This window comes from Phalacrocorax carbo, chromosome 7 (genome assembly GCF_963921805.1).
Source record: "Phalacrocorax carbo chromosome 7, bPhaCar2.1, whole genome shotgun sequence".
NCBI lineage: Eukaryota > Metazoa > Chordata > Aves > Suliformes > Phalacrocoracidae > Phalacrocorax > Phalacrocorax carbo.
Window position 1 is genome coordinate 307,736 of NC_087519.1, and position 23,128 is coordinate 330,863.

The 23,128-nt window shown below is 45.1% G+C and overlaps 1 protein-coding gene across 1 annotated transcript in view; it reads left to right on the top strand.

Annotated features, from left to right (window-relative positions):
- Positions 1–10,150: 10,150 nt before the first annotated feature.
- MAP1A (microtubule associated protein 1A) overlaps positions 10,151–23,128 on the top strand; it is a 73,084-nt gene continuing 60,106 nt past the window's right edge. Inside the window, exons 1-2 of the mRNA XM_064455899.1 lie at positions 10,151–10,323; positions 15,077–15,178. Coding sequence (XP_064311969.1) covers positions 10,164–10,323; positions 15,077–15,178 — 262 coding nt within the window. The 5' untranslated portion in view covers positions 10,151–10,163. The remainder of the gene's footprint in view (positions 10,324–15,076; positions 15,179–23,128) is intronic.

A 23,128-nucleotide genomic window follows, 5' to 3' on the forward strand; every position in this document is an offset into this window, starting at 1 on the left:
TGGCTGCACACCCGCCTGCCCGTGGGAAGGAGGGAACGAATTCCTTGTTTTGCTTTGCTTGTGTGCTCAGCTTTTGCTTTACCTGTTAAACTGTCTTTATCTCAGCCTATGAGTTTTCTCACCTCTACTCTTCCAATTCTTTCGCCCATCCCACCAGGGCAGTGAGCAAGCAGACATGTGGGGCTTAGTTGCCGGCTGGGGTTAAACCACAACAACAAAGCAGAAATAAGCAAAAACTTTTTTAAAGTAAGGCTAATGAAGCTCTGAAGGTTATTCAGTCTCTAACATTTCAGACTTTTTTTTTTTTCTGAAAGTAGTAACCAACAAGTAGAGTTGATCTAGGTCTGAAGCAGAAAGTCAGAGTAGATCAGCTCCAGGGTTCCCTTCCAGACTCGTTTTTCTGCAGTTCAATACTTTCACATGAACCTGGGTAGGACAAAACTGAGAGCTCAGTCCAGGTAGTCAAAATAGTAAATGCCAAATCTGTGTGTGAATCTTAAAGCTGACTGCACATTTTTTATGTTGTACTTGTAATGTTTTTTTCCCCAATCTTTTTTATGCTATGAAAAAAGCAGCGTGCTTTCTTTATAATATATAAATCTTTGATCCAAATACCCTCCCCCTCAGTTTGCAGACTGCTTTTTTTCCGAGTCTCCTCATAAATTACAAATAGGGTATGGCCTTTACCTAAGAAAGAGGATAAAAGAGCAAAATTAATCTTTGCTTCCTTTCCCCTCCAAGGAAACATGTCGAGCACCAGACTTCCCACGAACAAAGGTATGAAGGCTGTCTGATTTTTCGTATTCACAGTACTTTTTCTGAATTTCTTTTATCTTACAGAATTTGCAATGGACAGTCAAAGGTATAGTTTATTTTGTTCTGCATATGCCTTTCCAACATAGTCTACTAATTAGGATGGGATACCAAGAAACAGGACTCTTGAGTACTCATTCTCATTCCTTCCACTGTGAATCCATTCCTCTGTAACTCAGTGCAGCCACAGGCCGCATCTTCAAAACGGGACAGTATTCATAGGAAAAGCACCACATTCCAGACCCTGATTTCAAGTGGGAATTAGACAGCCGAACTAAGATACCTAACAAGATAAAGTTACTACGGGAGTAAGGATGCTGCTTGACTTTGAAAATCTAGGTTTAAGTATTGTACTGTATTATTACAATTATTATTATTTACATGGGAGACACATCTGGAAACTACCCGGTGAATTTCTGTATGCGTTATCCTCTGCTCTACTGATGCGGGAATAAACTCTGCTGCTTAGAGCGAGCCAGCAGCCCCCATCCTCACGACGGGGAATGCAGCTGAATGCCGGGGCCACCCCCGGCAGCCCGGCTGGAGCCTGCGGCCTGCCCCGCCGGGGCGCCCGGGCAGAGCGCGCCGCGGCCCAGCGGCCGTGCTCCGGCGCCCCTGCCCCGCCGCCTGCGGCCGCAGCCCCGCTCCGCCGCACCGGGCAGGCGGCCGTGCCGCAGCGCGCCCCGGCGTCGCCGCCGAACCGCCGCCGCAGCTTCCCGGACGGGCCCTGCGCGGCGCCCCGGCCCGCAGCGGCGAGGCCGGGCGAGGGGCTGGCCGGGCCCCCGCGGCGCCGCACTGTCCCCAAGGCCCCGCCGCGGGGCTGCCCCGCCCGTGCCCTGCGGCCAGGCGGAACTGCCCCGGCCGCTTCCCGGGCCGGTCGCCGCCGAGCGGAGGCGACGGAGGGGGGAAAGCCGCGGCGCCGCCCCGCCCCGGCCCGCTTTACCTGGTCTCAGCCGGGAGCCGGCGAGCAGGGCCAGCACCGCCGCTTCGGGCGGAGGCAGAGGCGCTCCAGCCACGCCGCCGCCCCCGGCCGCGCCCGCCCCGCTGACATCAGGCGGGCGGCAACAGGACGGACCCCGCCCGCCGCCCGCACCGCGCCCGGCCGGGGACAGCGGCGAGGCGGCGGCTCCGAGGTGGGGGGGGAGCCGGGCAGGGCTGCGGGGCAGGCCGGAGCTCGGCGGCGGGCGGAGGCCCGGCCGGCCCCCGGTCCCCGGGGTGGCGAGGCCCACCCCGACGCCTCCGAGGGAGGGACGGGGGCCCGGCCCGCGCCCCGGCCCGCGGCGGGCTGTGGCCGAGCGCGCGGGACGGACGGACGGACGGCTGGGCTGGCACTGCTGGCGCGGCACCACGGCGAACGGCAGCGCCCCTCTTCCAGGAGCACCAGCAGTGCCGCCCCCCCCCGCCGACACGGCACCGCATCTTCCTTATCTGCCGAAGGCAGGAGAGGGGCAAACTCTGCATTTCTGTCATGAGGCTGCCTGAGGCTTGAGAGCCCAAGCAGGACTGAGTGGTCTGGGCGTGCTCACAGGCGTGGCCCGTGTAAGTGCCGGTACGGACCTTGTGCAGCCCTCCAAGGGCGTCCTGAGGCACAGCAGCATCCTGGGTCGTTGCCTGGGGTGTGACCAGAGGCCCTGACACCGTCTCCACAGTGTGTTGCTGAGGAGTTCCTGCAAGCTGTTGCAGTTCTCACCTTCCTGCAGGACCATGTCACAGAGCTGGTAGCGCGTTAATTAAGAATGATTAGCTTGGCTTTTGTTTTTAACGTAGTAATCTCATTCACCAAGTGATGGCTCATTTGTGACATTATAACATGTTCATGTTCCTTTACAGATCTCTGTTTTTTAACAAATAGCAGTTTCTTAGATGTGGTTTGGCTGCAAAAAGATTGGGAAGTTTTGTTCTAGTATGCAACTCCAGAAAAAAAGATGGCTAATGTAAACCAAAAACTGGTAACACATTTTAGAGCTTCTTCACTGTTAACACTTATTTAAGCACTTTTGTAATTCAGTTGCATCTTCAGATGTCTAGTTTCTGTAGCGTAATTGACTTTGGCCATGTAACTTGTAAGTTACTGACATCCTTTTCTAAAGATGTTTGGTTCAGGAAATATTAGTAAACTGTTGAATTACTGGCTTAAAGAGCAGTGGGTATTATAGTGTCCAAGAAGACCATCCCCTAGCATAGTTTCATTAGATGAGCATAAAGATGCAAAGCATAAGGATTAACCCTCAAATTTTTTTTCCCAGTTTGACATGTCAGGGACATTCTAGCTTCTCTCTCACAGATGAAAACAACCAAGAGTGAAACACGGTGAACTTTACAGAGCTACAAAATCGATAGTGTTACAAAGAAGTTTAGGAAACATAACTAAAAGGAATCTCCTCCTTCAGGAGGCCCAGGCTTTTAACACCACAGGCATCCCTACCATATAAACCTCATAAATACGTTAAATACTGCCTTCACACTTAGTATGTGTCTGGCCACCAGAGAGAGTCTTCCAGAACTTGACTGGTATAGTGGCTAGAAAGCTCCTCCTAACGTAGGAAGAAAAAGAAAGCGTGTGGACATTGGAAGCAAAGTCAGGCTATCCCGAAGGACTACAGAAATGCTGTGCGCCACTGTAGGGAGAAAATTAATAAGGCCAAAGCTCAGTTGCAGTTGAAGCCAGTCGGTACTGTGGTGGGTAACAAAAAAAGGCTTTTAAAAGTATGTTAACAGCAAAAGGAAGACAAAGAAAGCATTGTTCTGTTACTTGGTGAAGTTGCTTATCTCACAAATAGGGATGAAGATAAAGCAGAGACATTTAATGCCTTCTTCACCTGTTTTCTTTGACACCTGGGGATGCTCAAAGCCCTGGGCTGGAGATTTGTCCCTGGGGGAGTGATAAGCTCCCAGTTGACTTGGAACATGTATGGGATTTGCTGCTGCAGCTGAATGCATGTAAGTCTATGGGGCTGGAAGTGATTCATCCCAGCGTATTGAAGGAGTTTGCCTGTGTTATTGCAAGACCTTTCTCAGTTACTTCTCAATGGTCTTGAGAATCTGGAGAGGTCTCAGTCTACTGGAAGCTAGTAAATGTTATTCCAATTTTCAAGAAGGGCAAGAAAGAAGACCCTGGTAATTACAGGCCTGTCAGTCTCACTTTGGTGCCTGCTAAAATTATGGAGAAGATTACTCTGGGAGTTACTGAAAATCACTTGAAAGACAGCGCAGTCGTTGGTCAAAGCTAACACGGGTTCCTGAAGGGAAAAGCATGCCTTACTAACTGGGTATTCTTTTGCAACAAGGTTGCCTGCCTAGCAGATGGATGGAGGGCAGTGGGATTGTTCAGACTGGAGAAGAGGAGGCTGTGGGGTGACCTTATTGCTCTCTGCAACTGCCTGAGAGGGGCTGGAGTGAGGGGGGGGCTGGTCTCTGCTCCCAGGTCACTAGTGATAGAATAGCATTAAGAATTGTTAAGTTGGAAAAGACCCTTAAGATCATCAAGTCCAACCGCTAACCTATCACTGCCATGTGAAATAGTTTCTCCTTAGCACCTTTCTTAGCACTTCACACCTTACTTTATCCTCTCTCACCTTAGTGGCCCTTGTCCACACTCTTCATGTTTTAATTCCTCCAACATGTGTGACCAGACCTGTTTGAGGTATTCTAGATGGGACCAGCACTGCCTGCTGACATTAGCACTTTCTGATTTCTGCTGGAAATATGTAATCTGATTCACCCTGGAATGGACAAACTGTGGTTTTTTCATGCTGTATAGTCGGTTGGCTTTTGAGCGACTAAAATACCTAGGAGGGCTTCAACCTCCTCAATTGCTTTCAGTTCATTTGTGCCTAACTGGTAACAGAAATTCTTATTCTCAGTCACCAAATACACAACCTTACTCTCTGCACTATTAAATTTCATCCTGTTTTAACTTCTGTAGTCCTCAAGGTCATTCAGTTCTTCCATAATTGCTGTATAACCCATAACTCAGACTGGTAAGAATACAACTTTTCCCTAAACCAGAAACACCTTGGGAGAATTGTCTGTGTTATTTCTGTATCCCTTGCAACCTAATCTCAACAGTCTCTCTGTTTTAAAATAAATACCTTTTTGATTTTGCCAGTGTAAGAAGTAATGCTCTGATGAAGTTACCAGAATAATTTCTAGCAGGCACAAACTAACTGGAACTTTGACCATTAGCTTTAACATGGACAGAGTGAAAAGAGAATGAATGAAATGAATGAATGAATGAATGAATGAATGAATGAATGAATGAATGAATGAATGAATGAATGAATGAATGAATATCTGCAAAGGCTGTAATTCCTGTAATTCCTGTTTTGAAGAAAGCATGAGAGACAGCTGGGACAAGAGAGGGAATCAGTAGCAGAATTAAAAAAGGGAAAGCAAAAACCCAGGCATAACAATTTTTGAAGACTTTTTAAACATTTACATTAACATTTAAACATTACATTACATTTATTTATCAGGTACTGTACTTCATTTTTTGTTGGCATGGTAACATGGAAATTCAGACAGGTTCTATAGCCATTGGGTCTCTATCTGGCAAAGGTACAGAGGCCACTTAAACAGTATGTTTTTATTGGACTTCAAAAGGCTTACGGTTTTATGCAATATCTGTCTGGAACATGAAAGCATTGTCCAGCTCTCATTCACAGACCCAGTAATGTTAAATCATTTTCACAACATGGTAGTGTGCAAAAAATTACACGGCGGCTCCTAGAGGCTGCCCTGCTGACATTGGTGTGCATTTCTTTCAGAAGGATAAACTCTGGATGCTGAGAAAACACTTCCTAAAGCTCCGCTAAGCTGACCCAAGAGTAATGGATGGACAACTGAGACTATGTTTCAATCAAACATTAAAGGAAAGCTAGGATAGCTTTAAATAATAGTGTGCAGATGGGCACACAACTGCAGGATTTAGAGACATTACTGCGAGCTGTGGGATAAATACCTTTAAACAATGAATTTGCTTGTGTTACCTTTTGAGATGCGAAAGTGGAGGTCTCTTCTTCTCCTGATGTACTTGTGATGTCACAAACTCCTTAGGCAGCAGACCTGAAACTGCTTCCTTAGGTCCAGTAATGCCAAACCCTGCAGGACAGGCAAACCTCTAAATCAATCCCAGAGGATAAGTGAAACAGCATTTTTGTACTTACTGTGTTCTTAAACCCTATTTCTTATATCTACGTACACCTCTTTGTCAAACTTTTAGTTAGATATTTTTATATTAATTTTAAAGTTGATTTACTTAGTCTTTCATTGCTGTTGAATTTCAGTGCCAACATACAAGATGTGTCGTTTATTTGATCACTTAACAGGTGTTCAGAGGCTGTGTGCTCCAGGAGTAGTAGAGCACTGAAAGATATACAGTGGGAGTAGCATCAACCATGAATGACAATGCCATTTATTGCTCTTCTGTAACCTTCAGGCAAAGGCCCTTGCCATTATTGCAATGTATCTATATTCTTAATTTGAGAAGGACTGACCACAAAGAAGTGTTCACCATATGAATACAACAACAACAACAAAAAGGACAGATATTTAATCATGTGAGCGTTACATGGCTAAGATTGCCACAGCAAATTAACTACCTTCTTAAGCATACATTATACTTATTAACCTGCATATCACTTCCTTGGAATACTCCTGACGTATTCAGTAACACAAAATGCTCCATGTAATACTGCAATTTAGCAATTTCACTCTAAGCCAAGATCGTATAGTTTCTTTGCACCTTCTTTTGGAGAAATCTTAAAATCACTGCATGGCTTTACTAAGCAAAGGAAGTTGTGAAAGACATATACATAGTTACGGTGGGAAGCGTAGTGTTATAGTTTCTTTGCACTGCTCTGTGAGGCTGCTGGCAACCCGTACAGTTCAGTCTGAAAAAAAAATCTTAGTAATATTCAATTTTTGCTCGTTTTTTATGCTTGTGCTTTGCCTGACTGTTTCAGCTACATTATTTCAACTGTTTTTAGTTATGAGGAACGACAAGACAAAAAGGTAAGAATTCTGGCCACTTTGTATTACATATTTAATCGATTAAAAACTACCTTGGCTTCAAAGAGGGATTGCCGCATCAGTACAAATTAGTACCTTTCTTAAAATAAACATCTATTTTAATTCTAAAGCTCTGGATCACTGGAAATGACACAATGAAGTACATGATATTTTCATAGGCACTTAGATCCTAGGCTTGATCAGAGCTGCAGTTGTTCTACATTGCACAGGAGACATTCAGTATCTTGCAACACCTTCTGTGGGACAAAAGTGGGAGGAATTGCAGTACTACTGTGACAAATCATCCATGGGGTTAAAAAGAAGCAAAAATATAAGTGGTTTGGTTAACCTGACCGGCTTAGCCCTCTGTTTCTCTTTCTGTATCTTACAACCCATCCTGGAAGTGACAGTATAAATGACCACACGGCTCCATCTCTACATAGAAGCATTATCTAAGTCAGGTTCTTCTGCTCTATTTAAGGGTAGCTGTGTTCACCACAGGAGAGGTAAAGGCCTGAACAAAGGACAAAGTCCCTTTAGGCAGTCACCTATTTTTCGCTGCATCTTAGAAATGTCACAGCCAAAATGGCATTACATTTTACCTCAGTTAAAGGCATTATCCCCATTCAGATGCTGCCACAGATCTCTGGTTCCCAGAAGTACTTTTATTCACATGGACATTGTTAACTGGGGAGGACAGGAAGTCACCCTTCCAGGCAAAAGCACTGAGAAACTGCACTTGTGTAGATTGTTCTTCTCGTGATATTATGAAGATCCTTTTTACACTATTTTAAGCCTACTTTCTAAATCAATTTTTATAATGGTCATTTACCTGTGATTCATCATCTTTCACTGTTCAGAGGTAATCCTTTTATCTGCTTTTGCCACCTCTCATTCTGTGATGTTTGTCAGGACCTATAATATTTGTAAGCAGCCCACTCAGCTTTTGATATTTCGTGGGGGTGCCAGCTACTGCTGCATGTTGCAGCATGAAGGCAGAAACTTACACCATAATTCCTATACAGATGTGTTTTGTGGATCCAGAGTGTGAATTTACAGGGAAAAGGAGGAACTTAGTAGGCTGGAAATCCCTCATTTTGCTGCCTTATGCGGTGCACGCACACTGGGACTCAAGCCGCCCCAATTCTACTGTGACCACAGCCAGCACTGATGCACATCAGAAAGCAACAGAAATATCATTCTATCTTTTGATGGTACACTAGAAGAACACAAATGGACTGCATCATAAAAACCCATCTCTTAACTGTAAATGGTCTTCTCTGGAGGTTCTAGTCTCTGTGGTACAGAACCATGCTTGGATATTCTTTTTAAGCTTTCACTCCAGTTTGCACATCTCCTGTTTCTTTTCTCCTTGGCAGAAAGCCAGCTGGAGGAGCCTCTCTGCACTGCAGTCAAAAGCTGCAGCTCTGGAAAGCTACCACATCAAAAATAAGCAGCACGTATTACGACTGAATCACCTGAGAACAGAAGGCACTTCTACCAGCTGGTATGGAAATCTCTAAGTGTCTTTCATCTTCATTTTTTTTCATCATGTTTTCCCTCCGTGATCTACAATCCTACTTTCACAATGGAATTTATTGTGCGTTGGTGTTTATTTGCACGTTTATTGCTTTATTAACATATTTACTTGGTTCAGTGCAATCCCTTGGTACAAACTAAATTAATGCTGTTGTGCAAGTTACAACACACAGAAAGAAATTAACCATTTTGATGCACTATTTCTCTCTGTTTGTAAGATTTATTTCATAAAGACCACAGTCAGTGGTGTCACCACAAAAGACCTACTGCGCAACCTTTTCATTAAAGATCTCAGTTTCAGAAAACTCTGTAAGCTAGTAACATCAGTTGTAGCCTGCAAAGATTATTATTCTGGATTTTTCTCCCTTTCTGTGGTTGGCTTTTTTCCTGATTATCTTCTGTCAGAGTCTTATGACACTATAGATTCACATATGCTTGCCAAAATACCGACTGTCCGAACCTTCTGAGGTTTCAGCTGTGTCCTCACCGTAGGCTTGGCGGGTACTAAGGAACAAAACCAGGCAGGACACTGGTTTATCTCCCCATCAAACCTCCCAACATGTAGCTCACCTCTGTGGAAATCTTGCAGACTGCAGGGGCAGAACCTGATACTGGCTTAGGAAATGCTGCAGATTATTGCTGACTCGACTCTTGTTTGACAATAGCTGGGTTGCTTTTCCACCCAGCTGCATCAGCACAGGATGGATCTCCCTTTCTTTGTCATAAAAGACATGGATTTTTCTATCCAAAACTACTTTCTGGTTGCTCTTCCTTGTTCAGCATGCAGAAGTCGCATACTTTGAGTTTGCTCAGCTTTTCCACACACGGCACTGAAGTGCTTTGAAGATGTGGCTAGCTAGAACTGACTGTTAGTGATATGGACTTGCACCCTGAATTAAGGCCCTTTCCGGTCACCCTGGACGTTAACTCCTGTCTACACAGCTGTCTGTCTGCATGGCAGTTGACAGCTCACAACAGTTTTACACTGGTGACTAGCAAAATTCAGAGGGATTTTTCTCGTATCTCATGTTTCTGGAATCTAGGGAATGTCATCACTTACTGTTGGAGACTGTTACACTTGTCTTTAACTGAACCACAGGAAGAAGAACCACCAGGAAGAGGTGAAGATCTGACTGTTCTGCTTACTACCAAGTGATGGAGAAGAAGGAAGGAATGTAAGCAATGATGCCAAGCCTAGGCATCTGTGAGCACTGCTGGCTTCCGTGATTTTATTGTAGGTACTGCAACAAATCAACACCAGGCATTTAAAAATCTCCGTGGATTTCTGTATTTAAGTAACCCCGTCACACTCAAGTCTCCAAGGCGAACTGATCTCCCCTCCGAATTATTCTTTTAAAGCTCGTCAGCCCGGCACACGGTTTCGAGCATCTGCGCTTGGCAGCTGTACAGCTCCTCCCCCAGCGCCAGAAGAAGGGCGCGCAGCCGTGCCCACCCGCGGACCGGGAGCCCCGCTCCCCCAACGCCGGCTGGGGCTCACCGGCAGCCGCGCTCTCCTCAGGGACGGCGCCGCGCCCCGCGCCTGCGGACAGGCCCGCCTGAGCCGGGAGAGAACCGGGGCCTCCTGGAGCCCAGGCTGCGTCTGCCGGGTGTGCCCGGGCCCTGCGCGGGGCCCGGCTGGAGCTGGAGCCCCGGCTGAGGGGCCGGGGCCGGGGCCCGGGGGCCACGCCCTCCGCAGTAGCGCAGGACCACGTGCCAGCTCGGCCAATCGGGGAGCGGCCCAGGGCTCTTTAAGAGCCGTGCGCCAGTCAGCGCGCGCTGCAGCAGCGGCCGCCGGGGTTGCCATGGAGACCGCGGCCGGGCCGGTCTCTATGGCGACGGCAGAGGCCTGGCCGCCGGGCGGGCGGCGCCGCCGGGAGCCGTGGAGGCACGCGCTGCTCGTCGTGATCGGGGAGATCGGGACGGAGCCGGAGCGGGAGGCGCTGCGCGTCGCCTTGGAGCGCGGTGAGGAGCGGGACCACGGCGGGAGGCCCCGGGGCGAGGCGGGGGCGGCGGCCCTTGCCTCCGAGCGCCGCGGGGATGCGACCCCGTCCGCGCCCGCCGCGTTGACCCCGCCGCGCGGCCCCAGGCGGAGCCGCCGGAGCTGGCCCTGCCCTGAGGCCCTGCCGCCCCGCCGCAGGGCTTCGCTCCCCCTCCTCCCGCAGGGACGGCGGCGCGGGCCCGCGGCGCGGGCGGGGCAGGGGCCCGCCGGGGGCGGCGGGCGGGAGGTGCGGGCCGCAGGTGCCGGGGGAGAAGCGCCGCTGGGCGCGGGCGGGGCGCGCGCCCCGGTGGCGCAGCCCGCAGGGTTAGCGGTGAGCCGAGTGCCGGCCCCAGCGAGGACGAGCCCGGTGGCAGATGGCATCAAGAACGAGTCATCCTGGCTCTGTTCCTGCAGGCTGGCATGCTTGCAGGCGTTCAGGCCGTAAATTGCTGTGTCTTTTTCCTCCCCCGAGCATTCCTTTATTTGCGTTGGTGAAATGCGGTTCTTGAATGTATTAAAGCTTCAAGACACTTTTATGGTTTTAATTTCCCCAAGCTTCTATTTTATTAGTGTGTCATCTTATTTCTGTCTTAGTAGTTGGTGGATTTGTCTTGCTTGACTGTTTACTGTGGTGCAAGGGGACAGCTGCAAACAGGGGCCTGTTGTGCTATGGCCTCTCCCTGTCCAGAGAGCAACTGTGTCGACCAGAGAGGCTGAGGGAGGATAAGCCACAACAGTGCAGTGAATTGCTTCAGGAATGATACGGGGCCAGATAGGACTGCTATAACACTTTGCTCCTTTAACCACATTGTGGTAGTGCCCAGAGGCCTTGGCAATTAATTAGTCTTTGTATATTAGATGCAGTGTTGTTTAAAAGCAAGGGGAAGGAGGTGGTGAGGTGGTAGTTCTTGCTTTGTAGCAGTTTCTGATGGTTCCTAAGAAAGAGAGGTTGTCAGCTACATCAGGACCTTAAGGGAATCCCTGTCCTAATAAGCAGTTTAGTACACCTCTGAGAAATACAGTAACGGCCTTTTGACTTTGCATGTATTTCTTCACCCCACTCCCCATTTCCAAGACACGTTCAGTTAAAAGATGCCAGTGGTAACAGTTACAGCTATTGGCCAAGCTCTGTTATTCAGAGATACTTCTGTGACTGTTTTCCTCTCAAGCGTGAACAGTACTGAGGAACAGATGGACAGTGCAATTTAAGAGAGTGGGTGTAAAGATGTCGAATCTTGTCCAATTTCTCCACTTCAGCATCTTTTCCATCCATCTCTGCTAGCTGGCCTTTTACCAGCTACTTTGAGAGCAATGTTTCATTCCTTTTTCCAAGGCATGGCTTTATTCAGCAGGGGTAGGTCAGATTATGGCCATTTGGCCTCTGAAAGCCCTTCTTTGAAGAGGCTGCTCCTGCTTTCTGCACAACAGGATGATCATCTTTGCTTGGCACTTCGCTGAACTGGTGTGCCAACGTGCATCCTTACCCATGCTCTGTATCTTTGAAATTGTGACAGATCAGCCTGTAAGCTAACAGATTTTGCTCTTTGCTTCTGTGGTCATATGCCAATAACCTAGGGATACCCGTTGGAGAGGGAAAAAAAATTGCTGATTTTGCAATATTAATTGTCACTGCCACAGCAGAATGAAGTTCTACTGTTAGTTTTGTCTGACCAGAAGCCTACTGAAATTCTGGCAAGTGCAGACACTTCTTTGCATGACAGCTATTTAAGCAGTATTGGTAAGTTACTAACAGTAGAATTGAACTGCTGAGGGAGCTAGGAACCTGGATTTTGGACCTTCCTCTGCCACGGACTTGGAGTAGGACCTCCAGCAAGTCATAGAGGAGTTTCCCCACTGTGAAATGGGAGAATGACCTCTTCTTGAAATAGTCAAAGATCTGCCAATTGGAAGATGAATAGAAAAAGTAAGAATAGTTAAAATGACAGCAAGGTCTTGATCTGTGAACAGACAGCATATTATAATGTTGGAGACAGCCATACTCTTGATTCAGGGAGTTCAAGAAATGTGGAAATGGTACACACATGATGATTCCCGTTTCTTAAATGATAGCTTGCTTCATGTGAGGTTTGTGTGAGGGTAGAACAGGCTGATGAGCACCTTTGATTTCCTCAGAAAACAAAGCAGTATCAATAACAAAATGCTTCTGCAACTTGATAAATATGGTAAGGGGCTTATAGCCAGGATAACAATCTGATCAACAAAACTGGTAAATAAAGTTAGCAAGCAAAGCTGGTCTGAAGGGTTATATACTATACATCTAGGCAGGGTTTTTGAAATGATGAAAAAGCTAGGTTTTGGGTTGTCTTTGTTCTGTTGGCTGTGGCGCCCCGTCTGTGCAAAAAAAAACCAACACCACAAAGATTTTTTTCAGTGGATAAATCTCTTGCTCTGGCTTATCCAGAAAGTGTGTTTTCCCATACTGTTTCCTATACCTTGGTTCAGGAGAATGGAGCAGTGACTATAGGACATCATGGGAACCTGCTTGTTTCCTTGTGTAATACTTCTTAAGCAGTGGTATTGTGTATCTGTGGGATGTTTGAACAGCAGTTATTCTAAAATGCTGTCTAATAAAATACTGGACTTATTTTTCTGTGTGACTTTTGTCCAGTTTTGAAACAATAAGTGGAAGGCTAGGTCTGGTATTAGGGGGAATGCCAAATCTTATAAGCCAATTACCTCAGCAGGAAATAAAGTTCACAAGGGCATAAGGAAAGAAATGGAAAACTGATGAGTCACATGGTATCTTGCCCAAGCCATGCATGTGCAAAGAGTGAGAATATTTAGAAACCTTATTATGGCATAGTCTGTACTCTTGTATCAGGAGGTAGAAGATACTAATCAGCAAGGACAAATGTTATGGCTCCTGTCCCACAGGGTGATAAATTGAAATTGTGGCAAGTGGGGAGAGATTAGGAATAACTTCAGACTACATGGAGGAGAAAAAATATGAATAAATTGTTGCAAGTAGGATGATGAGTAAGATGATTATTTCACTCTTCCCTTTCCTTGCTCTGAAAGAGGATCCCTTCTTTCTGCATCCTAGAGGATGTAGCAGTACCTCAGATAGCACTTATTGCTGCAGTAGGACACCATGACAGTGACACAGCAGCTAGAGTCAGCAGGATTTGCTCTGCAGAGTGCCATCTTGTTCCTGGCCAGGTTAGAATGCTCATCAGTACTGCATTAGGATGCACTTATATGGGACATTTGTTTAAACAATCGTGCTTTCCAAGAGTGTGGCATAGGAAAACATTTTGTTCACCTTCTTGCTCACTGACTTTTATTACATGTTTCATTTGTTCCTATCCCATGCCCATACTGAAAGAAATAGATGTTCTGTGACACTGAAGGTGATGGTAAGTGTTTTTTCTTTCTCTTTTTCCTTTCCCTCTGATGTTCAGAGGGTTTACTGAGGGGTTTTTGTGCACTCTACAGTGCAGACTGTCAGGTAATAAATAAGCTATATGTCTCAGCTGTCACCAGAAAAAGAAACTAAGAACAAAGGTTTCTTGAGCTGCTGTAGATTCTACAGGCCTTGAGACTACTGAGCTGTGTGACGCAATGATTACCAACTCTATCTTGGTTATGTGTACAAAGCTGGTGCTTGTATCCTAGAAGATCCTGTTTCCCACCAGTGGCCAGCAGAAGCTGTTGCACAAGGGGAAGTTACTGTGCTGGAAAACTAGAACTGCAGTAACCGGGAATGACTTCTCCATGAAAAATCAACGGACTTCACGTGAAAGAAGGCAGATGCCAGATTCAATAAATTTTTATATTTTGTGTAAGACAGGACACACCTCCAGAAGATGGTGGAAGAGTTTTCAGTGAGGACCCCATCAGTAAACACTGGGGCTGAAATTCCTGTTTCAGTTAACTCTTAGAAGTCTGTGGTACTGGCCTTCAACATCTGTACTTCAGCAGGCAGCAGCACAAGAGGCTGGAGTAGCAATTCATGCATCTATCCTGGTTTTGTTCATGGTGCCAAAGCGTAGTATCACACCATCTAGGAGAGGCTGCTCCTTACTGGTGTGCAAAGATCTGTCAGCCAGGATGTACAACTGCTCACACTGAGGTCTGAAGGTGACTTCCCCAGTATGGCATGGTGCCACTTGCTCTGGGAGCAGATGCTGCTTCCTGCTGTGATGTGAAGGCGATTAGCTTACAAAGATTACATAGATTAAAGAGCAAACTCAAAGGGTCTCAGTGGGATCAGGGGCTTTGAAGGAGTGATTAGGCAGAGCGAAGTGTGGAGGGGCTCCTGTGACTTGGAGGATGCACAGGCTATAACAGTAGAGAAGCTGGTGTCTCTGAGCCATTTGGTAGTTTAAGCATCCAATAGTCCATCTCTACGAGTGACCAATGCTGGACAATGCAGAAGGTGTAAAACTAACATAATGTATTTGCTTGGTTAGGCGGTACTGTAATTTATTTAGCCTCAGTCCCTTGTAGCTTGTTAGTTACACTTGTGTGAAGCCCATGTTCAATAAAGGCTTGCTCACTGCATGTACTTCAGGGATAGATGTTTGATGGAAGGTAAGCATCTTACGGCCTTCTGCTTCTGAAGGCTTTCTCCATCCTAAGTATGCTTTTTTAGAAGAGCATGGCTGGTCCTCGTGTGTCCTGTTAACTTCTCTATATCAATTTCTGTTTCTGGAGTAAATGTAATAACAGCTCACTATTTCTTTTTTCTTTTTTTTTTTTTGTTGGGGGGAACAGGAATTCGTTCCTGGAACATCAACACTCTGTCCTGTGACCTGAATCAGCAACTGCGACTCTTTGTAACACGGCACCTGGCTCAGTTTTCTTCAGAAGTCAAAGGTCAGCATTTTGGTTTATCAGCGTTAACCTCTAACTTTCCTTTTGGGTTTGGAAAAAAAATACAGAATAAAATTGATTGTGATTTGGGATGTCCAAGTCAGTTAGTGAGTTGTTTGTGGGATTCTGCAGACATGAATACTAAAGAAGGAAAACTGTCATAAGGATCTATTGAACTCAAGGAACCTAACTTAAAATTACCTCTCTTACTCCTGAGAATAGTGTGAATAGACACAAGTGCTGTTTAAAAGCCTATTAAGCTAGTAAGTTAAAATTTGTCTGTCTTCTGTACCTTATTCAGGTGGCACATTATAGTTTTACTTTGTAAGCTATTTATTATCTACCTCTTTCTTTTGGGTTTTAGAATGTACTTTTGCATGCACAAAATGTCTTGAAGTGGTCTGAGACTAGTCAAATGACGTTCTCAATCCCTTTCTTTTTAAGGCCTATCTCGTTCTCCTGAGGAGAACATTGAATTAAGAGCATTATAAAAATGACACTAACAGTTAGAAAGTGTGCTTTGTTAGCTTGTGAAAAGCTTGAACTCTGGTTAGGCTGTTTATCCTAATTTTATGAAATGTATGTTAAAGTTACTATAGTAAGGACAGATGACACTGTTGCAAAATCTTTGTTACATAAGGCTGTCTTATAGCTCACTGTAAATCTTACGCTCTTGTCAAAGCTTCTGAATATATATTCTAGTTGGGGAAGCTGTTCTTCTAATGGATAGCTGTGAAAGAAGGTACCTGGACTCTTCTCAAATGTGCCACTGACTGAGAGGTCTCTTAAGTTTCCTGTGACTTTTTAACCTGGGGATGGAAAGTCTTACTCCTTGCAAAGCAGCGCATGAATACAGACACTTATGGGATTAAAATACTGTGTATAAAACTTATCAGCTACAACACTCGGCAGAAGATCTGTCTAAATTTGAAGCAACTTTAACCAAGTCTACGGTACAAGTAGATGTGCTGGTTTTGGCTGAGAAGGGGTTAATCCTCCTCACCGTGGGGGGCGGCTGCCTTTCCGGCTTCCCGCGCTCTGCCGCGTGGGGGGGGGCTGGGAGGGGCGGGGCCACGGCGGGGGCGGCTGACCCCGACTGGCCAGTGGCAGGGTCACTCCATACCACGTGACTCCACGACCAGTATATGGCGGGGGGGCAGTTGCGGCTCGGGAGCGCGCCGGGTCGGCGGGCGGCTGTGGTTAGTTTCGGCGGTCCGTTCCCCTCCCCGCCCCTCCCCTCTCCCTTCCCCCCCTCCCCCGGGGCTTTGCGCCTCTCGTTGTTCTCCTTTCCGTTGCATTTCTGTTGTTGTTTCTTTTAATTTTAATTATTAAACCGTTCTTATCCCAACCTACGAGCGTTACCCTTCTGATTCCCTCCCCCATCTACCGGTGGGGGAGTGAGCGAGCGGCTGTGTGGGGCTGAGCTGCCGGCTAAACCACGACAGTAGAATAAGCAAACAAGTCACCGTGAGTATAACATTTGCCCAAAAATTCTTAACTTGGGGTTGGAATATCTGGATTAATATTAGCAACATGTATCCCCCTCACTTCCCTGGCTCGGTTCCTGAGGAGCAAGGGGTGATAAATGTGATGCCAGTCTATAAAGAAGGTTCAATGAAGGAGCTGGGGAACTGCAGGTCTGTTAACCAACTGCCAGGTCTACTGGGCAAATCAATAATAACTATAATAAAAGGCAAAATTAGTGTCTACCTGGGAAGAGTCACCATTGGTTCTGTGAAGGAAAGTCCTGCTTTTCAATGTCTTGAAGTTCTATGAAGAGATCAGCAAACATATAGATGAGTGATTTAGTCTACCAGCCAAAAATGTTTTGGAATCTAAGTCCAGGAAGTCTGTTTAAGGAAGCCTGTTGGCCATAGAACTAGGACCCAGGCTTTGGTATGCAGAAGTTATTGAGAGAAGGATGGGTAAACAGAAGTTCTGATGTAAATGGCCAGCTCCATCAATGGAGGTGGATTGCCAGCTGAGTTCAGCAAGGTACGTGCTGCTTAACATAGCTACATAAGTGTTAAAGGATGAGCAGTCAGGCAAGTTTGGTAGTCCAAAGTTACTCAGGACTCGGTAATGCTGAGTCCTGGCTGAAGAATTTAACCTGTGTAAGGTAAATGCCCATATGCAAAAACAACCCCCAAATGTAGGCTCAAATAAAAAGTGAGTTTTGAACTGACCGTCACCATGGAGGAATGAAATGCTGTAGTTATGATACAGTTTGTGGAAGCATTAATTCAGTGCTTTGCAGCAAACAAAACAGATAAAATGTTAGGAATTTTTAGGTAAGAACAGAGAACAATCCAAGGAACATCATGGCACTGTATATTGGATCTCAGATCTTGAATACTGTACAGCTTTAGTCCCCTTATCTCAAATGTAGTGGAACTATAGAAGAGCTTGGTGGTAATGAGGATGGTCAGAGGTCTGGAGTAGCCTTCTTTCAAGAAATGATCAAGTAAGCTGAGATGCTTCAGTTGAGAAAAGAATTGACTAAATGCACAAGAACTAGGGGGGATTAAATGAAACTGGTGGAAGTCATGTTCAAAATAAAATACAGTGATATGGTTGCATATTCAGCCAATAGTGGAGCCACAGAGTTTATCTCCATAACATCCTTTGGCAAGAAGCTTGTGTGGTTCAGAAAAGAAACTGGATAAATAGTTGAGAGATACTTTGAGGGGGGTTACTAAACGGATGAGCCAAAACAGGGGGACTTTATTGTCCCTTCTAACCCTGTTTAAGTCTATTACAGAAAACTCAATATATAGTTCAAACCATTAAATCTTGAATGATGCAGAACAGAAGAAGAAACCAAGTATAGTGGCAAACTGCACAAATGAAGGACTTCTGTTCACCTGTGCATCCACAGACACCCTTAGATATTGATGGACCTCTCCAGTGTGAGGTTATATAAATTTAGTTCTGATTAGTTAACTTCTGTAGCTAATGACATAGATCAGCTGGCATCTCGTTGCATGTCCAACACAGACTTATGATCTGTGTCTGACAGACTTCATCTCACCTTTAGCAGAACATCAGGCATGAATATTTTTACTAGCCATCCACAGCCACTTCTGTTATGAGAAACAGAGATGCCTTGTGGAAATACTTAGTTCCCTTTTCTAGTGGGACTGTGAAAGGGTAGGGCAATGTATGAGCAATCATATCTTGCTCAAGTTGTCTCCTACTATTGCAACTAGTTAAGCGGTGGCCTGTTAGATGCTCAGTTTTCTACAAGTGTTCTGAGGGTTTGAACTCTACAGCCCCTAGCTGTCTGATACAGACTCTTACAATGTTAGACTACTGTAGCAAGCAATGAAGAGTTTTCTATTTTGTAGCTGTCACTGTAGCTGAATACCAGTGCAAGGGGTAGTTGAAAGAGCAATCCGTCATCCAAATTTCCATCTGATCTATTTTGCATAAAAAAAGTTAACACAAACCAGAAACAAAAAAAAGGCAAAACCCCCAAAGAAAACCATTCTCCCTGCCCCACCCCCCCCAACAACCAACCAAATAAAATCCTCACCCACCAACCCTCAAATCTGAAAGGATCTAACAGGGGAGTAAAATATCTAACTGAAACTGATGACTAGCTCCTGTTGAAGGGTTATGTTTCTGTTAGGTATATGGCAGATCTGAATGTTCTAGTATGGATCTGGAAGAGGCTACTACAGCAACAGTTGAATGGCTTGTGGCTGGCAGTATTTTTAGAAAGAGCAAACAATAATTATTGCTAGCTAATAAGAAACCCATTAACTGAGCTAATAGCCTCCCTTTCTGCTGAAGCCTTTCTTGACTGGCATAACCCACTTCGGACAATCAAAGCCCACTGGTAACTGAAAGTATAAAATTTCTGAGTTTTGTCTTGCTTTTGCTTTTTGTTATGATCTAGTCTTTATCTGGGATAATGGTAATGTGTGCGTTTGTCACCTCCAGGTTAGACTTCTGAATCCCATTAGGTTTAGGTCTGAAAACAAGAAATAACAGAACTCCAGCACATGTAGGAGGCAGTAGACAGTTCAGTGTTATCCTGCAGGACCTCTGGCTCCCAGTTCTCTTTGTATCCTGTTTTAACTTTCAAGCTTTTTGTGAGTCAGCAATAGCTGCTCTGTAAAAGCCTCTGTCATGGCTGTGGCCTTGTGATTCTGTAGGTGAACAGAACCTAAAAGTTGACATAATCTTACAACCATGTCTCCATCTGTGTATGGCAGGACAGCTCTAATTCTAGAGCAATGTAGCTGGAGCCTGAAGCATTATCTTGTTTCAGGCTGTAAAGTAGGAAACTGAATTAGATGGACTCTGACTAACTGTAAAGCATGGCAGGTCCTCTTGTCTGACGGTATTCCCCTACAACTGCAAATATTTAATGTATTAAACATTTAGAAATGCCATCTATCTTCTCTCTAGAAATTATTTCTATAAAAGTCCTGTAAGGTTCCATGAAATCTCCTGTGGGCTTCCTCACTCAGGTTCAATTATCTGGTAAATGTGAGACATTAGTCATGTGGCCTAAGGGGTTGTAGGTTCTTGCTATTCAACCATTGTGATCTTAAGGACTCAGGCTCTTACTGCTAACATTGCGTTTGTGAGATAATGGCTAGACTAACACTAATCTGGTTAACAAATTGCTGCGGTATCACTGGACCTGAAAAATCCTTGCTTTATCATACTAGGGTCTAAAGATCCTGATTTATTTTCCTGATAGTGCTTAGCATTAGACAGGCATATGATAAGAAGTGTTCAATATTTGCTCAGGAAAGAGCTCAGGCTAAGGGACAGATAGGATTCCAGTAACACGAACGATTCTATGGTCTGTTTGAATGCTTCACTGACAATCTTGCTTATCAGTAGCAGTAATTTTATCTCATCTATATAGAAATACAGATGAATTGTTATAATTATGCTTTAATTTGGCAGATATTGGTGGTCTCAACTAAGCAACAGAACAATGGTCTGTCACTTTAGTAGAACAGTTTGTGATCTGTAAGTCTGTTTTCTATCTTCTGACAGTGCAAAGTAGGAAATTGGTATCTATTTTCCTTTCTACAATAACGGTTCTAGTGCCACAGTGCAGACCTTAAGCAGCCATAGCTACCTGCAGGATCTGGTATTGCTGAAGAAACGTGCGTATTCATGTCCTTCCTTGACGTAGGGATTTCACATGTTGCTATGTATTAACTGGTGTGCGATGGAGAAAGTTCTGGAGTTCGCTCAGTCAAATTGTTCCTTAAGATTTTGGTGCATCTGTACTTTAACACCATGGAGAAGTGAGAGAGTTTAGGCACCAATGGGATGTGGTCTGTATTCTAGGACAATTTCCAGCTGCTCCTGGAGGAACTTGCCTGCAAACTGTCCCAGACCAGTCTGTCCCTATGCCTGTTCAACGAAATGTTTTTTATCTGGGATCAAGTGCAGTTCTAGTTCATCCTATAGCAAATATTGATGCGGGATATATTGAAGAGTAGTCCTGAAAAATGGCTTCTTGAGGTGCTGCAATTCAAGATCAGGTTTTGTTTATGCAGGCGTAGCTCTTGCAGTGTAAGACATATCCCAGATACTGTTATCTCTTCAAAAGTGATATGCCAAATAAGCTATTTTCTATCAAATTTAGTAAACTAATCTGAGGGAGGCTGCTCTTCTGTATGCTGTAAAAGTAAATCCTGGCATGAAATTCCTAACCTCATGTAGTATGAAGAGCACTACTGTAGATGTGATGTGTTAGTTACACCTTAGGCAACAGCCTCAGGAAGTGCTAATGTTGTTCATCAGCTGGAGCAGAGCAGACAAGTTTTGACTGACCCACTGTCTAAAAAGGTTGGTTTTTTCTGTCCTAACTTACACCATTTATTTACACAGAGATCCTCCAAACAGACAAGTCTCTGAGCCCCTTAGCAGCTCTTGCCTTTGTCCTTGAGTTTGTCCTGTGGGTCTGTTGAATAAAGGTATCCTTATGCTCCAGGATGGTTCGATGTGGCTATTTGGACAAGTGTTTGTCCAGATGTGATTGTTTTCTGGAAGATGATGAGGCAGTTCGTTTAACAAAAGTAATGTCTTCAGTAGTTCAATAGCTTTGGAAGCCACCTGTTCTTTTCCCTTGGAAAAGACAGTGTGACTTAGAACTATTGCAGTCTCTCTGCTAGCAGTGGCTAATACTACTAAAATTTCTTACCATACTGCTCTTTTGATATTGTGGTGTCACTAAGGATCATAATATTAAACAGTCTGGGATGATTCTTTGTAGGGCAAAGTCATCTCGTCTCACTAAGGGAGCTGATCCTGAATTGGAGGCTTGCAGCTTAATGTGGTACTAGATATGGTGCCACTATTCCTCAGAGCCCCTTCCCATCGTTACACATCTGCAGAATTTCCTGTGGGACTACGCATTCCCATTAACTCTGTACAATATCTCTTTGCTCTATTACTTTTTGGGAAAGGAAAAGTGTAGCTGCCTCTCAGCTATTCCTGCTTCTGTTATGGTCAGCAATATAGATGTGAGATATTCTGGCCTGATGATCTAGGGAATATGGATTGGTCTTTGGAGTAGATCAGTTACTATAGGTGGCTACTTGGTTTGTGGCAAGTGTGTACAGCTGGCATATGTCATTTCTATAATAGAGTCCCCTGGCAGCACTTAAGGCAAGAGACAGGGACAGTCTTTGAGATTATGAAGCTTTAGAGAGCAGGTTTACCTCAGACTAGATTTTTGCACATTCTTGTTGACCGATTCAGTGAGAACAGATCTTAAAATGTAGCAAGATGATACCTTGGAAGATGTCTATCCATGGACTTAAGGATGCTTAGGCAAAGGAGTAAGCATGGGAATAATGGCCACAATTTAGAATGTATTAAGCAGCTGTCTAGAGCCATAGAAAATGATGACGGTCCAAACAGCTGAAGACTGTGGCAGGGAATGGTGTAGCTTATATTAATGCTGAAAGGCTTAAACAGAGGAGTTATGCTATAATCCCAGGATTTACTTGATGGTGGTAATTCTTGAGTACAGACAGGTTTCTCCCAGTGACAGCAAGAAGCTATGGTTATGGCATGGTTTGGGGGGAGGATGTTGGAAAGACTGCTACATGAGAAATTTCAAGTCACAGTATAATCTAGAAGAAGCTCTAAATGAAAACTGGGAACAGTGTTGACTGCATTCCTTATGTACCATCAGATAATACCCTTTGGAAGATAGCTGCAGTCTTAAATGCTCTATTAGCTATGCTGCTTCTGCTTGAGCAGCTATTCTATCCTGATTATTTTAATGGTTAAGAATCTTTCTAATTTATTTTTTAACTTCTGTTGCAACTTGTTGCAAATTCGTTGCTGTGTATCCTGTAACAGCCCTATGAAGATGTGTGTTCATTGCCATTCTGCTCCAGACGGACATACATAAAACTAGAAACTTCTTAGCAGCAGTTTTTTTCAGCGCTACACTGTACATGCCCTCTCCTTTCTGCTGTGGGCATAGAAAAGAGTGGCTGCAACGGATTTTCCTGTTAGTATTCATAGATTGGTGCTAGCTCCTTCAAGCAGAAGGCTGTACTAGAAATCTCCTGAAATCCCTTCCAGTTAATGTTTTTGATTCCTTGCTACTTTAAATATCACAGCCTTGCTTGTGTGAGGGACATATACCTCCACACAGGTATGCTTAACAAGTGTCTCTGTGCCCTGGTTTCGGCTGAGATGGAGTTAGTTTTCTTCACAGTAGCTCATATGGGGCTGTATTTTGGATTTGTGCTAAAAACAGTGTTTATAATGTGGAGATGTTGTAGATGTTGCTAAGTAGCGCTTACACGAGTCAAGGACTTTTTCAGCTCCCCATGCTCTGCCGGGTGCAGAAGAAGCTGGGAGGGGACACAGCCAGGACAGCTGACCCCAACTGCCCAACGGGATATTCCATACCGTATGACATCACGCTTGGTATATAAAGCTGGGGAAGAAGGAGGA